This window comes from Nyctereutes procyonoides, unplaced genomic scaffold, assembly GCF_905146905.1.
Source record: "Nyctereutes procyonoides isolate TBG_1078 unplaced genomic scaffold, NYPRO_anot_genome, whole genome shotgun sequence".
Classification (NCBI taxonomy): Eukaryota; Metazoa; Chordata; class Mammalia; order Carnivora; family Canidae; genus Nyctereutes; species Nyctereutes procyonoides.
In genome coordinates this window covers 37,769,773-37,784,207 of record NW_026575126.1, presented here as the reverse complement: position 1 = coordinate 37,784,207, position 14,435 = coordinate 37,769,773, and the positions used below count along the sequence as shown (strand labels likewise).

Here is a 14,435-nt window from a genome sequence, read left to right as displayed (position 1 = left end):
CACCCAATCTTGGGACCCCCCCCATATGGTTGGAAGAAAGTAACCAGTTTCCAGAGAGCCAGAGAGTGAGAGAGCGAGCGAGAGCGTGAGAGCACGAGCGAGCGAGCGAGAGATGCTGTTGAAGCGGACGTGGTTCAGCAGCCCAAAGATTTCCACGCCCCGGCGTGCCCGCGGGGGCTGCGGGGCTGAGGGTCAGAGCCAGTTTCTTCAGCGCCTTCTCCTCACGTCTCCCTAGCAGGAGGAGGCAGCTGTCCATTTGTCCAAAGTATTAATGCAACTGAAGCTGTGATATTTCCAACGACTGTAGGAGGAAAAATTAAGGGGAGAGAGGAAAACAAACAAAACCAACCAACCCCTAAAATCATTTTCTTATTGTACATAATGACCTCATTCTCCTGTATATGCGGAAGATATAACCTTATATTTGGTAAGTGTTTCTTGTGCTATTTTATCACGTGACCTGTTTATAAAAATATATATTAAAAAAGTTGTAAAAACACGCGTCTGAGTTGGTTTTAGGTCATCACACCATGGGGGGGGAATCCCTGCCCTGAGAGTCCTGTGCACCTCAGAGCTCAGCAGACCTACTGGTTCCCTCCCCCACAGAGGCGGGGGCTGCCTACCCAACTGGAACCAGCAGTGACCGACACCGAAGGTCCCTGACCCTCCACTGCTTATGGGGACGCAGATGATACTAAAGTCATCCATGTAACGTTAACCTCCGGGGCCTGGGGAACCCAGTCAGTGAAGTGTGTGCCTCTGGCTCAGGCCATGGTCCCGAGGTCCTGGGCTCCAGCTGGTAGCCTGCTTCCCCCTGCCCCCCCCCGCCCCCGCTTGTGCACACCTGCTCTCTCTCAAGTAAATCAAGTCTTTAAAAACAAAAGTCTTCGAGCAACGCCATCTAGGATCTAGCCGACCCTCCAGAAGGGTGAGGATGGGTGCTGTCAGTGCGACGGGGACAGCCTGGGTGAGCAGCAGGGACGCCCTAACCTCCTAACGCACAGCGAGGACAGGCCAAGGACAGACAGGCGGAGGATGGACAGGCGGAGGACAGAGGGCAGAGGACAGAGTGAGGACAGGCGGAGGACAGACAGGCGGAGGACAGACAGGCGGAGGACGGACAGGCCGGGGACAGACAGGCGGAGGACGGACAGGTGAGGACGGACAGGCCGGGCACAGACAGGCGGAGGACGCACAGGCGGAGGACGGACAGGCCGGGGATGGACAGGCGGAGGACGGACAGGCGGAGAACGGACAGAGTGAGGACAGGCGGAAGATGGACAGGTGGAGGATGGACAGGCGGAGGACGGACAGGCTGAGGACGGACAGAGTGAGGATAGGTGGAGGACACACAGGCAGAGGACGGACAGGCCAAGGACAGAGAGAGTGAGGACAGGTGGAGGACAGACAGGCGGAGGACGGACAGACGGAGGACGGACAGGCCGAGGACGGAGAGTGAGGACAGGCGGAGGACGGACAGGCAGAGGATGGACAGGCCAGGGACGGACAGGCGGGGACGGACAGGCGGAGGACGGACAGGCGGAGGATGGACAGGCCAGGGACGGACGGACCGAGTACGGACAGGCTGAGGACGGACAGTCGAAGGACAGACAGGCAGAGGACAGACAGGCCGGGGACAGACAGGTGGGGACAGACAGGCGGAGGATGGCCAGGCGGAGGACGGACAGGCCAGGGACGGACAGGCCGGGGACGCACAGGCGGGGACGGACAGGCGGAGGACGGACAGGCGGGGACGGACAGGCGGAGGACGGACAGGCGGGGACGGACAGTCGGAGGACGGACAGGCGGAGGACGGACAGTCAGAGGACGTACAGGCGGGGACGGACAGGCGGAGGACGGACAGGCCAGGGACGGACGGACAGGCGGAGGACAGACAGGCCGGGGACGGACAGGCGGAGGACGGACAGGCGGGGACGGACAGGCCGGGGACGGACGGACAGGCGGGGACGGACAGGCGGAGGACGGACAGGCGGGGACGGACAGGCGGGGACAGAGGACGGACAGGCGGAGGATGGACAGGCGGAGGACGGACAGGCGGGGACGGACAGGCGGGGACGGACAGGCGGAGGACGGACAGGCGGAGGACGGACAGGCGGGGACGGACAGGTGGAGGACGGACAGGCCAGGGACGGTCAGGCCGAGGACGGACAGGCGGGGACGGACAGGCGGAGGACGGACAGGCCGGGGACGGACAGGCGGAGGACGGACAGTCAGAGGACGTACAGGCGGAGGACGGACAGGCGGAGGACGGACAGGCGGACGGCGGGGACGGACAGTCAGAGGACGTACAGGCGGAGGACGGACAGGCGGAGGACGGACAGGCGGGGACGGACAGGCGGAGGACGGACAGGCGGAGGACGGACAGGCGGGGATGGACAGGTGGAGGACGGACAGGCCAGGGACGGACAGGCCGAGGACGGACAGGCGGGGACGGACAGGCCAGGGACGGACAGGCCGGGGACGGACAGGCCGGGGACGGACAGGCCGAGGACGGACAGGCGGGAACAGACAGGCGGGGACGGACAGGCGGAGGACGGACAGGCGGAGGACGGACAGAGGACGGACAGGCGGAGGACGGACAGGCGGGGACGGACAGGCGGAGGACGGACAGGCGGAGGACGGACAGGCGGAGGACGGACAGGCGGGGACGGACAGTCAGAGGACGTACAGGCGGAGGACGGACAGGCGGAGGACGGACAGGCGGGGACGGACAGGCGGAGGACGGACAGGCGGAGGACGGACAGGCGGGGATGGACAGGTGGAGGACGGACAGGCCAGGGACGGACAGGCCGAGGACGGACAGGCCAGGGACGGACAGGCCGGGGACGGACAGGCCGAGGACGGACAGGCGGGGACGGACAGGCGGGGACGGACAGGCGGAGGACGGACAGGCGGAGGACGGACAGTCAGAGGACGTACAGGCGGAGGACAGACAGGCCGGGGACGGACAGGCGGAGGACGGACAGTCAGAGGACAGACAGGCGGAGGACGGACAGTCAGAGGACGTACAGGCGGAGGACGGACAGGCCGGGGACGGACAGGCGGGGACGGACAGGCGGAGGACGGACAGGCGGGGACGGACAGGCGGAGGACGGACAGGCGGAGGATGGACAGGCCAGGGACGGACGGACCGAGTACGGACAGGCTGAGGACGGACAGTCGAAGGACAGACAGGCAGAGGACAGACAGACCGGGGACAGACAGGTGGGGACAGACAGGCGGAGGATGGCCAGGCGGAGGACGGACAGGCCAGGGACGGACAGGCCGGGGACGCACAGGCGGGGACGGACAGGCGGAGGACGGACAGGCGGGGACGGACAGGCGGGGACGGACAGTCAGAGGACGGACAGGCGGAGGACGGACAGGCGGGGACGGACAGGCGGAGGACGGACAGTCAGAGGACGTACAGGCGGGGACGGACAGGCGGAGGACGGACAGGCCAGGGACGGACGGACAGGCGGAGGACAGACAGGCCGGGGACGGACAGGCGGAGGACGGACAGGCGGGGACGGACAGGCCGGGGACGGACGGACAGGCGGGGACGGACAGGCGGAGGACGGACAGGCGGAGGACGGACAGGCGGGGACGGACAGGCGGGGACAGAGGACGGACAGGCGGAGGACGGACAGGCCAGGGACGGACAGGCCGGGACGGACAGGCCGAGGACGGACAGGCGGGGACGGACAGGCGGAGGACGGACAGGCGGAGGACGGACAGTCAGAGGACGTACAGGCGGAGGACGGACAGGCCGGGGACGGACAGGCGGAGGATGGACAGTCAGAGGACGTACAGGCGGAGGACGGACAGGCGGAGGACGGACAGTCGGAGGACGTACAGGCGGAGGACGGACAGGCCGGGGACGGACAGGCGGAGGACGGACAGTCAGAGGACGTACAGGCGGAGGACGGACAGGCGGAGGACGGACAGTCGGAGGACGTACAGGCGGGGACGGACAGGCGGAGGACGGACAGAGGACGTACAGGCGGAGGACGGACAGGCGGAGGACGGACAGAGGACGTACAGGCGAAGGACGGACAGAGGACGCACAGGCGGAGGACGGACAGGCGGGGATGGACAGGCGGGGACGGACAGGCCGGGGACGGACGGACAGGCGAGGACGTACAGGCGGGGACTGGACGGCAGGACGGCGAGGACGTACAGGCGGAGGACGGACAGGCGGAGGACGGACAGGCGGGGACAGAGGACGGACAGGCGGAGGACGGACAGGCGGGGACGGACAGGCGGGAACGGACAGGCGGGGACGGACAGGCGGAGGACGGACAGGCGGAGGACGGACAGTCAGAGGACGTACAGGCGGAGGACGGACAGGCCGGGGACGGACAGGCGGAGGACGGACAGTCAGAGGACGTACAGGCGGAGGATGGACAGGCGGAGGACGGACAGGCGGGGACGGACAGGCGGAGGACGGACAGTCGGAGGACGTACAGGCGGGGACGGACAGGCGGAGGACGGACAGAGGACGTACAGGCGGAGGACGGACAGGCGGAGGACGGACAGGCGGAGGACGCACAGGCGAAGGACGGACAGAGGACGCACAGGCGGAGGACGGACAGGCGGGGATGGACAGGCGGAGGACGGACAGGCGGGGACGGACAGTCAGAGGACGGACAGGCGGGGACGGACAGGCGGAGGACGGACAGAGGACGTACAGGCGAAGGACGGACAGAGGACGCACAGGCGGAGGACGGACAGGCGGGGACGGACAGGCCAGGGACGGACAGGCCGGGGACGGACAGGCGGGGACGGACAGGCCGGGGACGGACAGGCCGACCGAGGACAGGATGCGACCCAAGCCGGAGGCAGGCGCAGCCCTCCGGGGGCTGTGACCCGGGGGCTCCGCGTCAGCTCGGTGACGACGGGCGCGCTTTGACAACCCGGCGGCGGGCCGGGGGGCTGGTTCGCCGAGCGGCGGGGACCGGGTACTGGGGGCCGGGCGCGGGGGCCCGCGGCGGCGACTGCAGGGGCGGGCCTGCCGGAGGACACGCGGGCACCGGCGGTGGGACTGTGCGGCGGGAGGGGCCGCCTTGCCTCGCGTCGCCGGGACCGCCCCGCCGCTCCCCAAACACCGCTCCCGGGCCGGAACCTTCGTGCCGCGGGACCGGCTTCTGCCGGGAGGCTGGCGGGGGGCACTTCCGGCTCGCGGAGCTGCTTCCGGCGCGGCGCTTCCGGTCGGGCGGCCCGGCACTTTTGGGAAATGGTTGTGGAGCCGGCGGCGGCAGGGGCTCGTCACACCCGCTGGCCCGGCGCCCACGGCCTCCGCTCCCCGCGTGCGGCCCCCTGCCCCTCCCCGCAGGCCCCGGCGCGCCCTGTGCGGGCGCCACGTCGCATCCTCGCGGGGCGTGAGCGGCCGGGGGACCCCTGAGCACCGGGCCGCGAGGCCCATGCCCCTCCCCGACTGAACAGCCGGGCCGGGCCGCCCGGGGCGCACAGGCCTGGGCCGAACAGCCATGGAGAAGATGTCCCGGGTGAGCACGGCCCTGGGCGGCGGCGCGCTGACCGGCCGCACCATGCACTGCCACCTGGACGCGCCGGCCAACGCCATCAGCGTGTGCAGAGACGCGGCCCAGGTGGTGGTGGCCGGCCGCAGCATCTTCAAGATCTACGCCATCGAGGACGAGCAGTTCGTGGAGAAGCTGAACCTGCGTGTGGGCCGCAAGCCCTCGCTCAACCTGAGCTGCGCAGACGTCGTCTGGCACCAGATGGACGAGAACCTGCTGGCGACGGCGGCCACCAACGGCGTGGTGGTCACCTGGAACCTGGGCCGACCGTCGCGCAACAAGCAGGACCAGCTGTTCACAGAGCACAAGCGCACGGTGAACAAAGTTTGCTTCCACCCCACCGAGGCACACGTGCTGCTCAGCGGTTCCCAGGACGGCTTCATGAAGTGCTTCGACCTCCGCAGGAAGGACTCCGTGAGCACCTTCTCGGGTGAGCCCTGCAGGCAGCCTCGTGCGCCCCAGACGGCCTGGGACGTGGCCGGGAGCGGCGCGGGGCGTGCGCTTGGGTCAGCAGGGCCGGGTGGGTGGGCACCAGCGACAGGACCACCCGGCCGCAGGAAGCGCACCAGGAAGGCTGGGGGGTGTGGGGGGGTGCCTGTCCCCACACTCCTTTTCCCAGCAGCCCAAGCTCCTCCACAGCTGGCCTTGAGCCCCCGATCCCTTGTCCACCTTGAAGAGACCAAACGGAGCACGGCCTGGAAGCCTCAGTCCTGGGGGCCTCCTGAGGCTGGCCCTGAGCTACCTGTGCTGTGGGAAAGCTGGAGGCCTCGAGGGCACTCGGTGTGCTGGTCCTGGGGCTGGGGGTGGGGGACACGGACCTTTAAGGTGTGCGGTCCTGTGGGGCTGACCCAGCAACGCCAGTGCAAGCTGGAGGGATGGAACAGAAGCCGGGGCAGCCTCACCCGGGCCTCCCCAGGCCTCCCTCAGCAGAGTGCGTACAGCTAAGCGCAGCCAGCTTCCTGTGTGCTCAGTGCCCTGAAGCCCCGCCGCAGCTCTGCAAGGACCGACATCAGATGCGTGATCCAGGAGAAACCGAGGTCCCCGTTACGGGTTCACAAACCACGCGATGCCTGGCATCCTGCCCCTGGCCTATCGACCACATTTTCTCTGTGAGGCCTCTCCCCACCACCCCGCCAGGCAGGCTCAGTGGTATCCACGCCACCTTGGAGGCCTCCCCGCCTGGACCATGGGCAGGCATGTGACATTAGTCCACAGTCACTGCAAGGCTCCACCCTTGGCTGCTCTCTCTGCTCTAGCTCCCTCACCCTCTCCCTCCATCGACGTCCTCTCCACAGGCCAGTCTGAGAGCGTGCGTGATGTCCAGTTCAGCATCCGGGACTACTTCACCTTCGCCTCCACCTTCGAGAACGGCAACGTGCAGCTCTGGGACATCCGCCGGCCTGACCGCTGTGAGAGGATGTTCACGGCCCACAACGGGCCTGTCTTCTGCTGCGACTGGCACCCTGAGGACAGGTGTGGCATGGGGTGGGGGCACAGGCAGCAGGGTGGGATGGGTGGGGTCGCGGGGGGGCTGCCTCCAGACCTGTGAGGCAGAGTGGGGAGGCCTCCCACCCCTGGAGAGGATACTGAGGGTTTCATGGACTTATTGTAGGGGCTGGCTGGCCACAGGTGGGCGTGACAAGATGGTGAAGGTCTGGGACATGACCACGCACCGTGCCAAGGAGGTGCACTGTGTGCAAACCATCGCCTCAGTGGCCCGCGTCAAGTGGAGGCCTGAGTGCCGCCACCACCTGGCCACCTGCTCCATGATGGTGGACCATAACATCTACGTGTGGGACGTGCGCCGGCCTTTCGTTCCGGCTGCCATGTTTGAGGAGCACCGAGATGTCACAACAGGCATTGCTTGGCGTCACCCACACGATCCCTCCTTCCTGCTCTCTGGCTCTAAGGACAGCACGCTGTGCCAGCACCTGTTCCGTGACGCCAGCCAGCCTGTTGAGCGCGCCAACCCTGAGGGCCTCTGCTATGGTCTCTTTGGGGACCTGGCCTTTGCTGCCAAGGAGAGCCTAGTGGCCACTGAGTCTGGGCGCAAGCCCTATGCCGGTGATCGGCGCCACCCCATCTTCTTCAAGCGTAAACTGGACCCTGCCGAGCCTTTCGTGGGCCTCGCGTCCAGTGCCCTCAGTGTCTTTGAGATAGAGCCTGGCAGTGGCAGCATGAGCTGGTTCGTGGACACCGCCGAGCGTTATGCCCTGGCTGGCCGGCCTCTGGCTGAGCTCTGTGACCACAATGCGAAAGTGGCTCGGGAGCTTGGCCGCAACCAGGTAGGCGGCGTGGCCTGAGAGGGTCCCAGGGCCCATGACCTTGGGGGCTCCCCCAACTGCTATACCCGGACCCTGCCCTGTGTTTACCGCTCAGCATGGCGGCTGCCACCACCAGCCACCACCCTGGTAACCGAGGATACCCGCTGGCCTGGAGTGGACCCGATGGCAGTGCATCCTTAGGGTGCAGGTCTGGGGGGTTAGTGTTCCAGCCCCGCTTGTGGCTCTTTTTTGCTTTTGGTTTTTTCAAGGTGTCTGATCCTGCAGAGGTCGACATGGCTTTTCTCATTGTTTTCCTGGGACCATAGGCCGATTTGCATGTGTTGACTGCCTCCAATTTCTGCTTCTGCTTATCCCCTTGCAGGATCGAGACTAGGATTTTTGTCTTTGGCACAGGCTTCAGTTCCCCAGCTGGAGTGGGCCAGGACTTTGGGTGCTTGGGGCAGCAGAACCTGACAGTTTGTGGTTCCATCCAGGTGGGAGTGGAGGGTGCTGGATGGGGTGCCGAGGACCCAGGCCCCCGGTGAGTGCCTGGCATCCTCCCCTAGGTAGCACAGACCTGGACCATGCTGCGGATCATCTACTGTAGCCCTGGCCTGGCGTCTGCCACCAACCTCAACCACAGCGTGGGCAAGGGCAGCTCTTGCGGCTTGCCACTCATGAACAGGTAGCCATCTGGGGGTGGCTCCACCCAGAGGGTGGGCTGTTGGAGCCCATCTACCCACTGGCCTTCCCTGCCCCCAGTTTCAACCTGAAGGATATGGCGCCAGGGTTGGGCAGTGAGACCAGACTGGACCGTAGCAAGGGTGACACACGGAGCGACACAGTGCTGCTGGACTCCTCAGCCACACTCCTCACCAATGAGGGTAGGCTGGGGGGGTGGACAGGGCACTGGTGGGAGCAGGACTGGGGCCTCCCAGAATCAGCTCCTCTGGAACACCCCCCCCCCCCCATGGGCAGATAACGAAGAGACAGAGGGCAGCGACGTGCCTGCGGATTATCTGCTGGGTGACGTGGAGGGCGAAGAGGACGAGCTGTACCTGTTGGAGCCAGAACACGCACATGGTGAGTGGGCGCTGGGGAAGTGGGGTTGGGAGGTGGGGCCGGAGGCTCAGACCCTGCCTTCCCTGACCCTGCCTTCAGCGGAGGAGCCTGAGTATGTGCTGCCGCAGGAGGCCTTCCCGCTACGCCATGAGATTGTGGACACTCCGCCGGGGCCCGAGCACCTGCAGGACAAGGCTGACTCGCCCCACGTCAGCGGCAGTGAGGCTGAAGCAGCCTCCCTGGCGCCTGTGGACTCCTCCTTCTCGCTCATCTCCGTCTCGCACACGCTCTACGACAGCCGCCTGCCGCCTGACTTTTTCAGCGCCCTGGTGTGTGACATGCTGCGCTTCTATGCAGAGCAGGGTGACGTGCAGATGGCCGTGTCCGTGCTCATTGTGCTGGGCGAACGAGTGCGCAAGGACATTGATGAGCAGACCCAGGTGGGTGAGTGGGTGTGGGGAGGGCGTCCCTGCCACCCCAGGGCTGCCGGCGCGCTCACCTCCGGCCTCCTTCCCTCCCGCCGCCCCAGGAGCACTGGTACACGTCCTACATCGACCTGCTGCAGCGCTTCTGCCTCTGGAACGTGTCCAACCAGGTGGTGAAGCTCAGCACCAGCCGTGCCATCAGCTGCCTCAACCAGGCGTCCACCACCCTGCACGTCAACTGCAGCCACTGCAAGCGGCCCATGAGCAGCCGCGGCTGGGTCTGTGACCGCTGCCACCGCTGCGCCAGCATGTGCGCCGTGTGCCACCACGTGGTCAAGGGGCTGTTCGTGTGGTGCCAGGGCTGCAGTCACGGAGGCCACCTGCAGCACATCATGAAGTGGCTGGAGGGCAGCTCGCACTGCCCCGCGGGCTGCGGCCACCTGTGCGAGTACTCCTGACCGCCGCGGACGGGAGGCGCTGGGCGTGGGGACCAAATAAAGGAAGCAGGAGCCGCAGTGTGAGGCCGCCCGTCACCCGCTCGTGCACTCGCGCCGTCAGCTCCAAGCTGGGCGGTTCTGCTGGGTGGGCGGCGGCGTTGCCATGGGAACCCGCGGCGGCCGCTCCGCCTCCTTCCGCGGCCCTAGCACCGCCTTCCGGGGTGGGCCCGTTGCTGATGCCACGACGACGGAGCTCCCGGCAGGCTTCGCGGCGGCGGGCTCATGGCGCCAGGGGCGCGGCCACTGCTGCTGCTGGCCGTCTGGACGCTGGCAGCGCCGGTGCTGCGCGGCGCCGGGGACACGGGCGACGGAGGGTGGTGAGCGGCGCGGGCGGGCGGCCGGGACCCACGGGCGGCCGGGCGGCCGGGTGGCGGGGCGCTGACGGCCGTGCCCGCAGGCAGAGGCGCGGGCCTGGGGCGCCGGCCGCGGTGGCGGAGGAGGAACGCTGCGCCGTGGAGCGCCGGGCGGACCTCAGCTACGCCGAGTTCGTGCAGCAGTACGTGCAGCCCCCACACCCGCCTCCCGCCCCGGCCCCCGCGCCCCTCCCCCGAGCCGGTGCAACCCGCTGTGGCCCCGCCCCTCCAGGTACGCCTTCTCCAGGCCCGTCATCCTGCAGGGGCTCACGGACAACTCGGTGAGTGCAGCGCCCCGCCCGGTCTCTCCACCCGCGCCGGCCCGTCCTTAAGTCTTCTCCCCGCCCCCCTAGCACTTCCGGGCCCTGTGCTCCAGAGAACGGCTGCTGGCCTCCTTCGGGGACAGCGTGGTCCGGCTGAGCACCGCCAATACCTACTCCTACCGGAAAGGTGAGCTGCTGCGGCCGCTGCCCCGCCTGCTTGCTGGCACTTGCAGGCAGCCTGGGCCAGTCCTGACCAGGCCCTTTCCTACAGTGGACCTGCCCTTCCAGGACTACGTGGAGCACCTACTGCACCCCCAGGACCCTAGCTCCCTGGGCAACGGTGAGTCACACCTGGTTGGCCGTGGGCTGAGATGGGGGCATGTGGACAAGTACAGGTGTCGAGACCCAGGCGCCTCCTGTGTTCTGTGTTGGCAGACACCTTGTACTTCTTCGGGGACAACGATTTCAGCGAATGGGCCTCACTCTTCCAGTACTACTCCCCGCCTCCATTTAGTCTGCTAGGTACCACTGCTGCCTACAGCTTTGGAATCGCAGGTGGGTACCTGTACGTGGCATGCCGGAGGAAGGGGACGCGCCAGGTGGGGTTGCGTCAGCAAGTGCTCCTAACTGACCCCACAGGAGCTGGTTCTGGGGTGCCCTTCCACTGGCACGGGCCCGGGTTCTCAGAGGTGATCTACGGCCGCAAGGTCAGCACGGGCCGGGGCTGAGGCTTGGGGCTTACTGCCTGGCAACACGGAGTGACAGGCTGCTCTCACCCTCAGCGCTGGTTCCTGTATCCCCCTGAAAAGACACCTGAGTTCCACCCCAACAAAACCACACTGACTTGGCTTCAGGATGTGTATCCAACCCTGGCACCATCTGAGAGGCCCCTGGAGTGCACCGTCCAGGCTGGTGAGGTCAGTAGGTGACAGGAAGGGGTCAGGCTGGATCACATGCCACCAGCTAATCCTTGTGCCCCACCCTCCACCAGGTGCTGTATTTCCCTGACCGGTGGTGGCATGCTACGCTCAACCTGGACACCAGTGTTTTTATCTCTACTTTCCTCAGCTAGGTAGAGTGGGCGGCTGGTGAGCCCGGCACACACCAGCACACACCCCTATAGTGCTCACAGGTTTTATTACAGGACAGTGGTGGCAGCAGCCCACCCTCACCTGCTGTTTCTGGCCCAGAAGAGGGTGGAGGTGGGGCTCATGGTCCAGCAGCAGAACTGATGAGGGTGGGATAGGGGACACCAAGGCAGGGATCTAGGGACACAAACTATATACAGGGACTGGGAGCTACTGCCCCAAGGCCCACCTGGGCCAGGGTACTAGGCAAGGCAGGCAGCTCTGGCACTCTCCTGGCCTCAGTAGTCCTCCACCCAGCCGTTCTCGGAGATGAATGCATCAATGACCTCTTTCATGGCCAAGTTGGGGATGAGCTGTTCCTGGGTCAGGGGGCTCCGGGTGACAGGGTCAAAGTGGCCCACACGCTGCAGTGTGCAGTGACAGCAGGTCAGAAAGTGCTCAGTGGTTACGGGCCCTGCTCCCCACTCTTGTTGGCCCTCACCTGCAGGTGTTCCTCAATGTCCTTGCGGTCATAGGTGATGCCGCTGGGCGTGATGCACGGCTCCCGCATAAGCTCGAAGCTGATCTTGCCACACAGGTAGTCTGGGATGTCTCGCTTCTGTGGCACATGGAGTCAGGTCAGGCACCAGGATGGGGACCCGGCTCCAATTCCTGCTACCCAGAGGACAGACAGCTTACCTTTCTCTTCTCGTCCACCTGGGAGAAAAGCTCATCCATGTCTGCTAAGTACTTGTCCTGCGGAGAACCAAGCAGCTACGCGTGGGCCAGATGCCCCTTCCCCCTCCCCCGGGCACCCTCCCGTCACAGGCACGCAAACACGCACACATCCACACGTGGGCTGGGGAACCCTCACGTGCTTGGCCTCGATGCAGGCCTGCTGGGCCCGGACGTGGCCATCATCCTCATCACCCTCGTGGTTCCGCTGGCATTCTTCTAGCTCCCTGGGGGTCGACCAGGAGCTAGTCAGGAATGGGTCTGGCCAGAAGAGATCACACTCCACCCCAACCTCAGGCTTGTTCAGGTCTCTCTTCCCTCCAACTGCTCGCCAGTGCTGGCCTTCAATAAACACTTGTGTTCTTGACTCAGTTAACCCCAGAGTGCTGCCTTGGGGGTGGGTGGGGCCCTGGAGCCTGCCACTACCACAGCCCACCTCTCCCGCTCGGCCACAATAAGCTGAGTGAGGTAGGAGTGCAGCTCATTCTCCTGGTGGATGCGCCGCTCCTCGATGCTGTTCCAACGCTTCTTCTTGGCGATGCGCAGAGCACTAGGGATGTCATCCCCGAAGTTGAGCCGCTGCTCCTTGGCCAGGTTGTAGGCTGGGGGAACAGGGGCTTCAGGTCACCTTCTAGCCAGTCCATCCACCTGGTCCCAGGCGCCCCTGCAGTCCCCTGACAACCTGTAGGCCCACCTCGCTGCAGGTTGGCGATGGCCTCATCATAGCTCTCCATCTCTAGCTGGCACTGCCCCAGGAAGAAGTGTGCCTTCACAGACTGCCCGTCCAATTCCAGAGCCCGCCGGCAGTCGGCCAGGGCCTGCTCATGCTGCTGCATCTTCAGATAGCACAACGCCCGGTTGGTGTAGTACACGGCCACCAGAGGATTCCGGGTCTGGGGACCAAGGCCAGGCCAGCCAGCATGAGGGAGAGCTCCGTGCGCCCTGTCCTAGGCCCTGTCCCGGTCTGGGAGCCCCTGGCTAGAACCAGACACTAGAAATTTCTCAGCTTGGAAGCCCCTGCTCAGCGAGGGTTGTAGAGTGAACTCCCGGTCCTGAGGCCTGCGCGAGCCCACCCCCTCGGGGCTCCCAGAAGGTTTTGTAAAGGTGAGGCTCCCGGTCCTGCGGAGAGCCCCAGCTTCGGGCCTGGGCTTCTCAAGGGACAGGGACCCTGGACCCGGCTTGGGGCCTCAAGCACCCCTCAAGCTCCCACCCGCCCTTCCAGCAACCAGCACTGGCTCGAGAACCGCGCGGCCCTGGCTCGACCGGAACATGATCAGCACCGAGTTCTCGGGGCCCAAACGCCCCCGCTGGCGAACCAAGACCGCCCCGAGGGTCCGGCGGGAGCGGCAGGGCAAGGACTCGGGGGAGGACGCGAGGCCGAGAGCCAGGCCCCGCCCACTCCCCCGCCCGGACGCCGGCCCCCTCCCCCGGCGCGGGCACACTCACGATGGCGCGGCCGTAGCAGGCCGCCGCCTCCGGGTACTTGCGGCCCACGAAGAGCCGGTTGCCCTGCTCCTTGAGCTCCTGCGCGCTCGGGCTCTTTTCGGGGCTTCCGCCGCCGGCGCCCAGCCGCGCGCCGCCCTCCTTCTCCTCCTTGCCCTTCATAGCGCCGCGCGGCACAGCCCGGGCTTCGCTCCCAGGCTCCGCGTCTGGCCCGCCCTTCGCCCGCAGCCCGAGCCCGCAGCCCGAGCCCGCGATCCGCTCGGGCCCGGTCCAGCGATCCGCAACCGGAACTTCCGGCCGCGTGGGGCGGGGCCAGCGGCACGGGCGGGGGCGCGCCTGCGTCCGACGGGCCGCGGAGGCGAGGGGGGCGGGACCGACTGGGCGCTTGCGCTCGAGGGAACGCGACCCGTGACGTCGGAAGTCCGGGACAGCGACAAGCGCGGCCCCGCCCCGCCGAGGCCCCGCCCCGCGTGGACATAGCGGCCGCCGGCTGGCTGCGCGGCCGTGGGGCCTCGAGGGCCGCGGGGCTGCGGTCCTGGCGCCGTACGGGGAGGTGCCGCGGCCGCCAGGGACGGCTGGAAGCTCTGGAGCGGTGGCAGGACGGCCGAACCCCGCTGCCCGAGGCTCCGTCGCCGCCCTCCCCAGGCCCCAGAGGGTTCCCCGCGGCCACCGGGGGCGGAGCGGAGGAGCACGTGGCCGCCGGCGTGGAAGCGGGGGGCGGGGCTTCCGGGGCGGGGCTCCGGGTGAGGTTCCCCCACCCCACCCCGCCCAGCCCACCTCGGCCCG

The 14,435-nt window shown here is 67.0% G+C and overlaps 3 protein-coding genes across 7 annotated transcripts; 2 read left to right on the top strand and 1 right to left on the bottom strand.

Moving 5' to 3' along the window:
- The first annotated feature begins 5,205 nt into the window (after positions 1-5,205).
- WDR24 (WD repeat domain 24) lies at positions 5,206-9,806 on the top strand. 2 transcript variants are annotated; one of them, XM_055339816.1, is made up of 8 exons: positions 5,206-5,970; positions 6,836-7,013; positions 7,153-7,825; positions 8,371-8,489; positions 8,567-8,688; positions 8,783-8,887; positions 9,224-9,306; positions 9,396-9,806. In XM_055339816.1, the coding sequence occupies exons 1-8, from the start codon at positions 5,490-5,492 to the stop codon at positions 9,747-9,749; spliced, it is 2,115 nt and encodes a 704-aa protein (XP_055195791.1). In that variant the 5' UTR covers positions 5,206-5,489; the 3' UTR covers positions 9,750-9,806. The 2 variants fall into 2 exon arrangements, with proteins under 2 accessions (XP_055195791.1, XP_055195790.1); XM_055339815.1 differs by having other exon boundaries at positions 8,966-9,306.
- Positions 9,807-9,904: 98 nt separating this feature from the next.
- Positions 9,905-12,207, top strand: JMJD8 (jumonji domain containing 8). 4 transcript variants are annotated; one of them, XM_055339884.1, is made up of 10 exons: positions 9,905-10,105; positions 10,186-10,284; positions 10,374-10,422; positions 10,495-10,591; positions 10,676-10,744; positions 10,840-10,959; positions 11,044-11,111; positions 11,187-11,321; positions 11,396-11,476; positions 12,070-12,207. In XM_055339884.1, the coding sequence occupies exons 1-9, from the start codon at positions 10,011-10,013 to the stop codon at positions 11,474-11,476; spliced, it is 813 nt and encodes a 270-aa protein (XP_055195859.1). In that variant the 5' UTR covers positions 9,905-10,010; the 3' UTR covers positions 12,070-12,207. The 4 variants fall into 4 exon arrangements, with proteins under 4 accessions (XP_055195859.1, XP_055195860.1, XP_055195858.1 ...); XM_055339885.1 differs by having other exon boundaries at positions 11,214-11,321; positions 12,008-12,143; XM_055339883.1 differs by having other exon boundaries at positions 12,008-12,143.
- On the bottom strand, positions 11,525-13,953 carry STUB1 (STIP1 homology and U-box containing protein 1). The gene is made up of 7 exons (XM_055339870.1): positions 13,653-13,953; positions 12,901-13,099; positions 12,643-12,808; positions 12,346-12,433; positions 12,171-12,227; positions 11,974-12,090; positions 11,525-11,896 (listed from the first exon to the last, which is right to left on the bottom strand). The coding sequence occupies exons 1-7, from the start codon at positions 13,809-13,811 to the stop codon at positions 11,771-11,773; spliced, it is 912 nt and encodes a 303-aa protein (XP_055195845.1). The 5' UTR covers positions 13,812-13,953; the 3' UTR covers positions 11,525-11,770.
- Between the last annotated feature and the right edge of the window lie 482 nt (positions 13,954-14,435).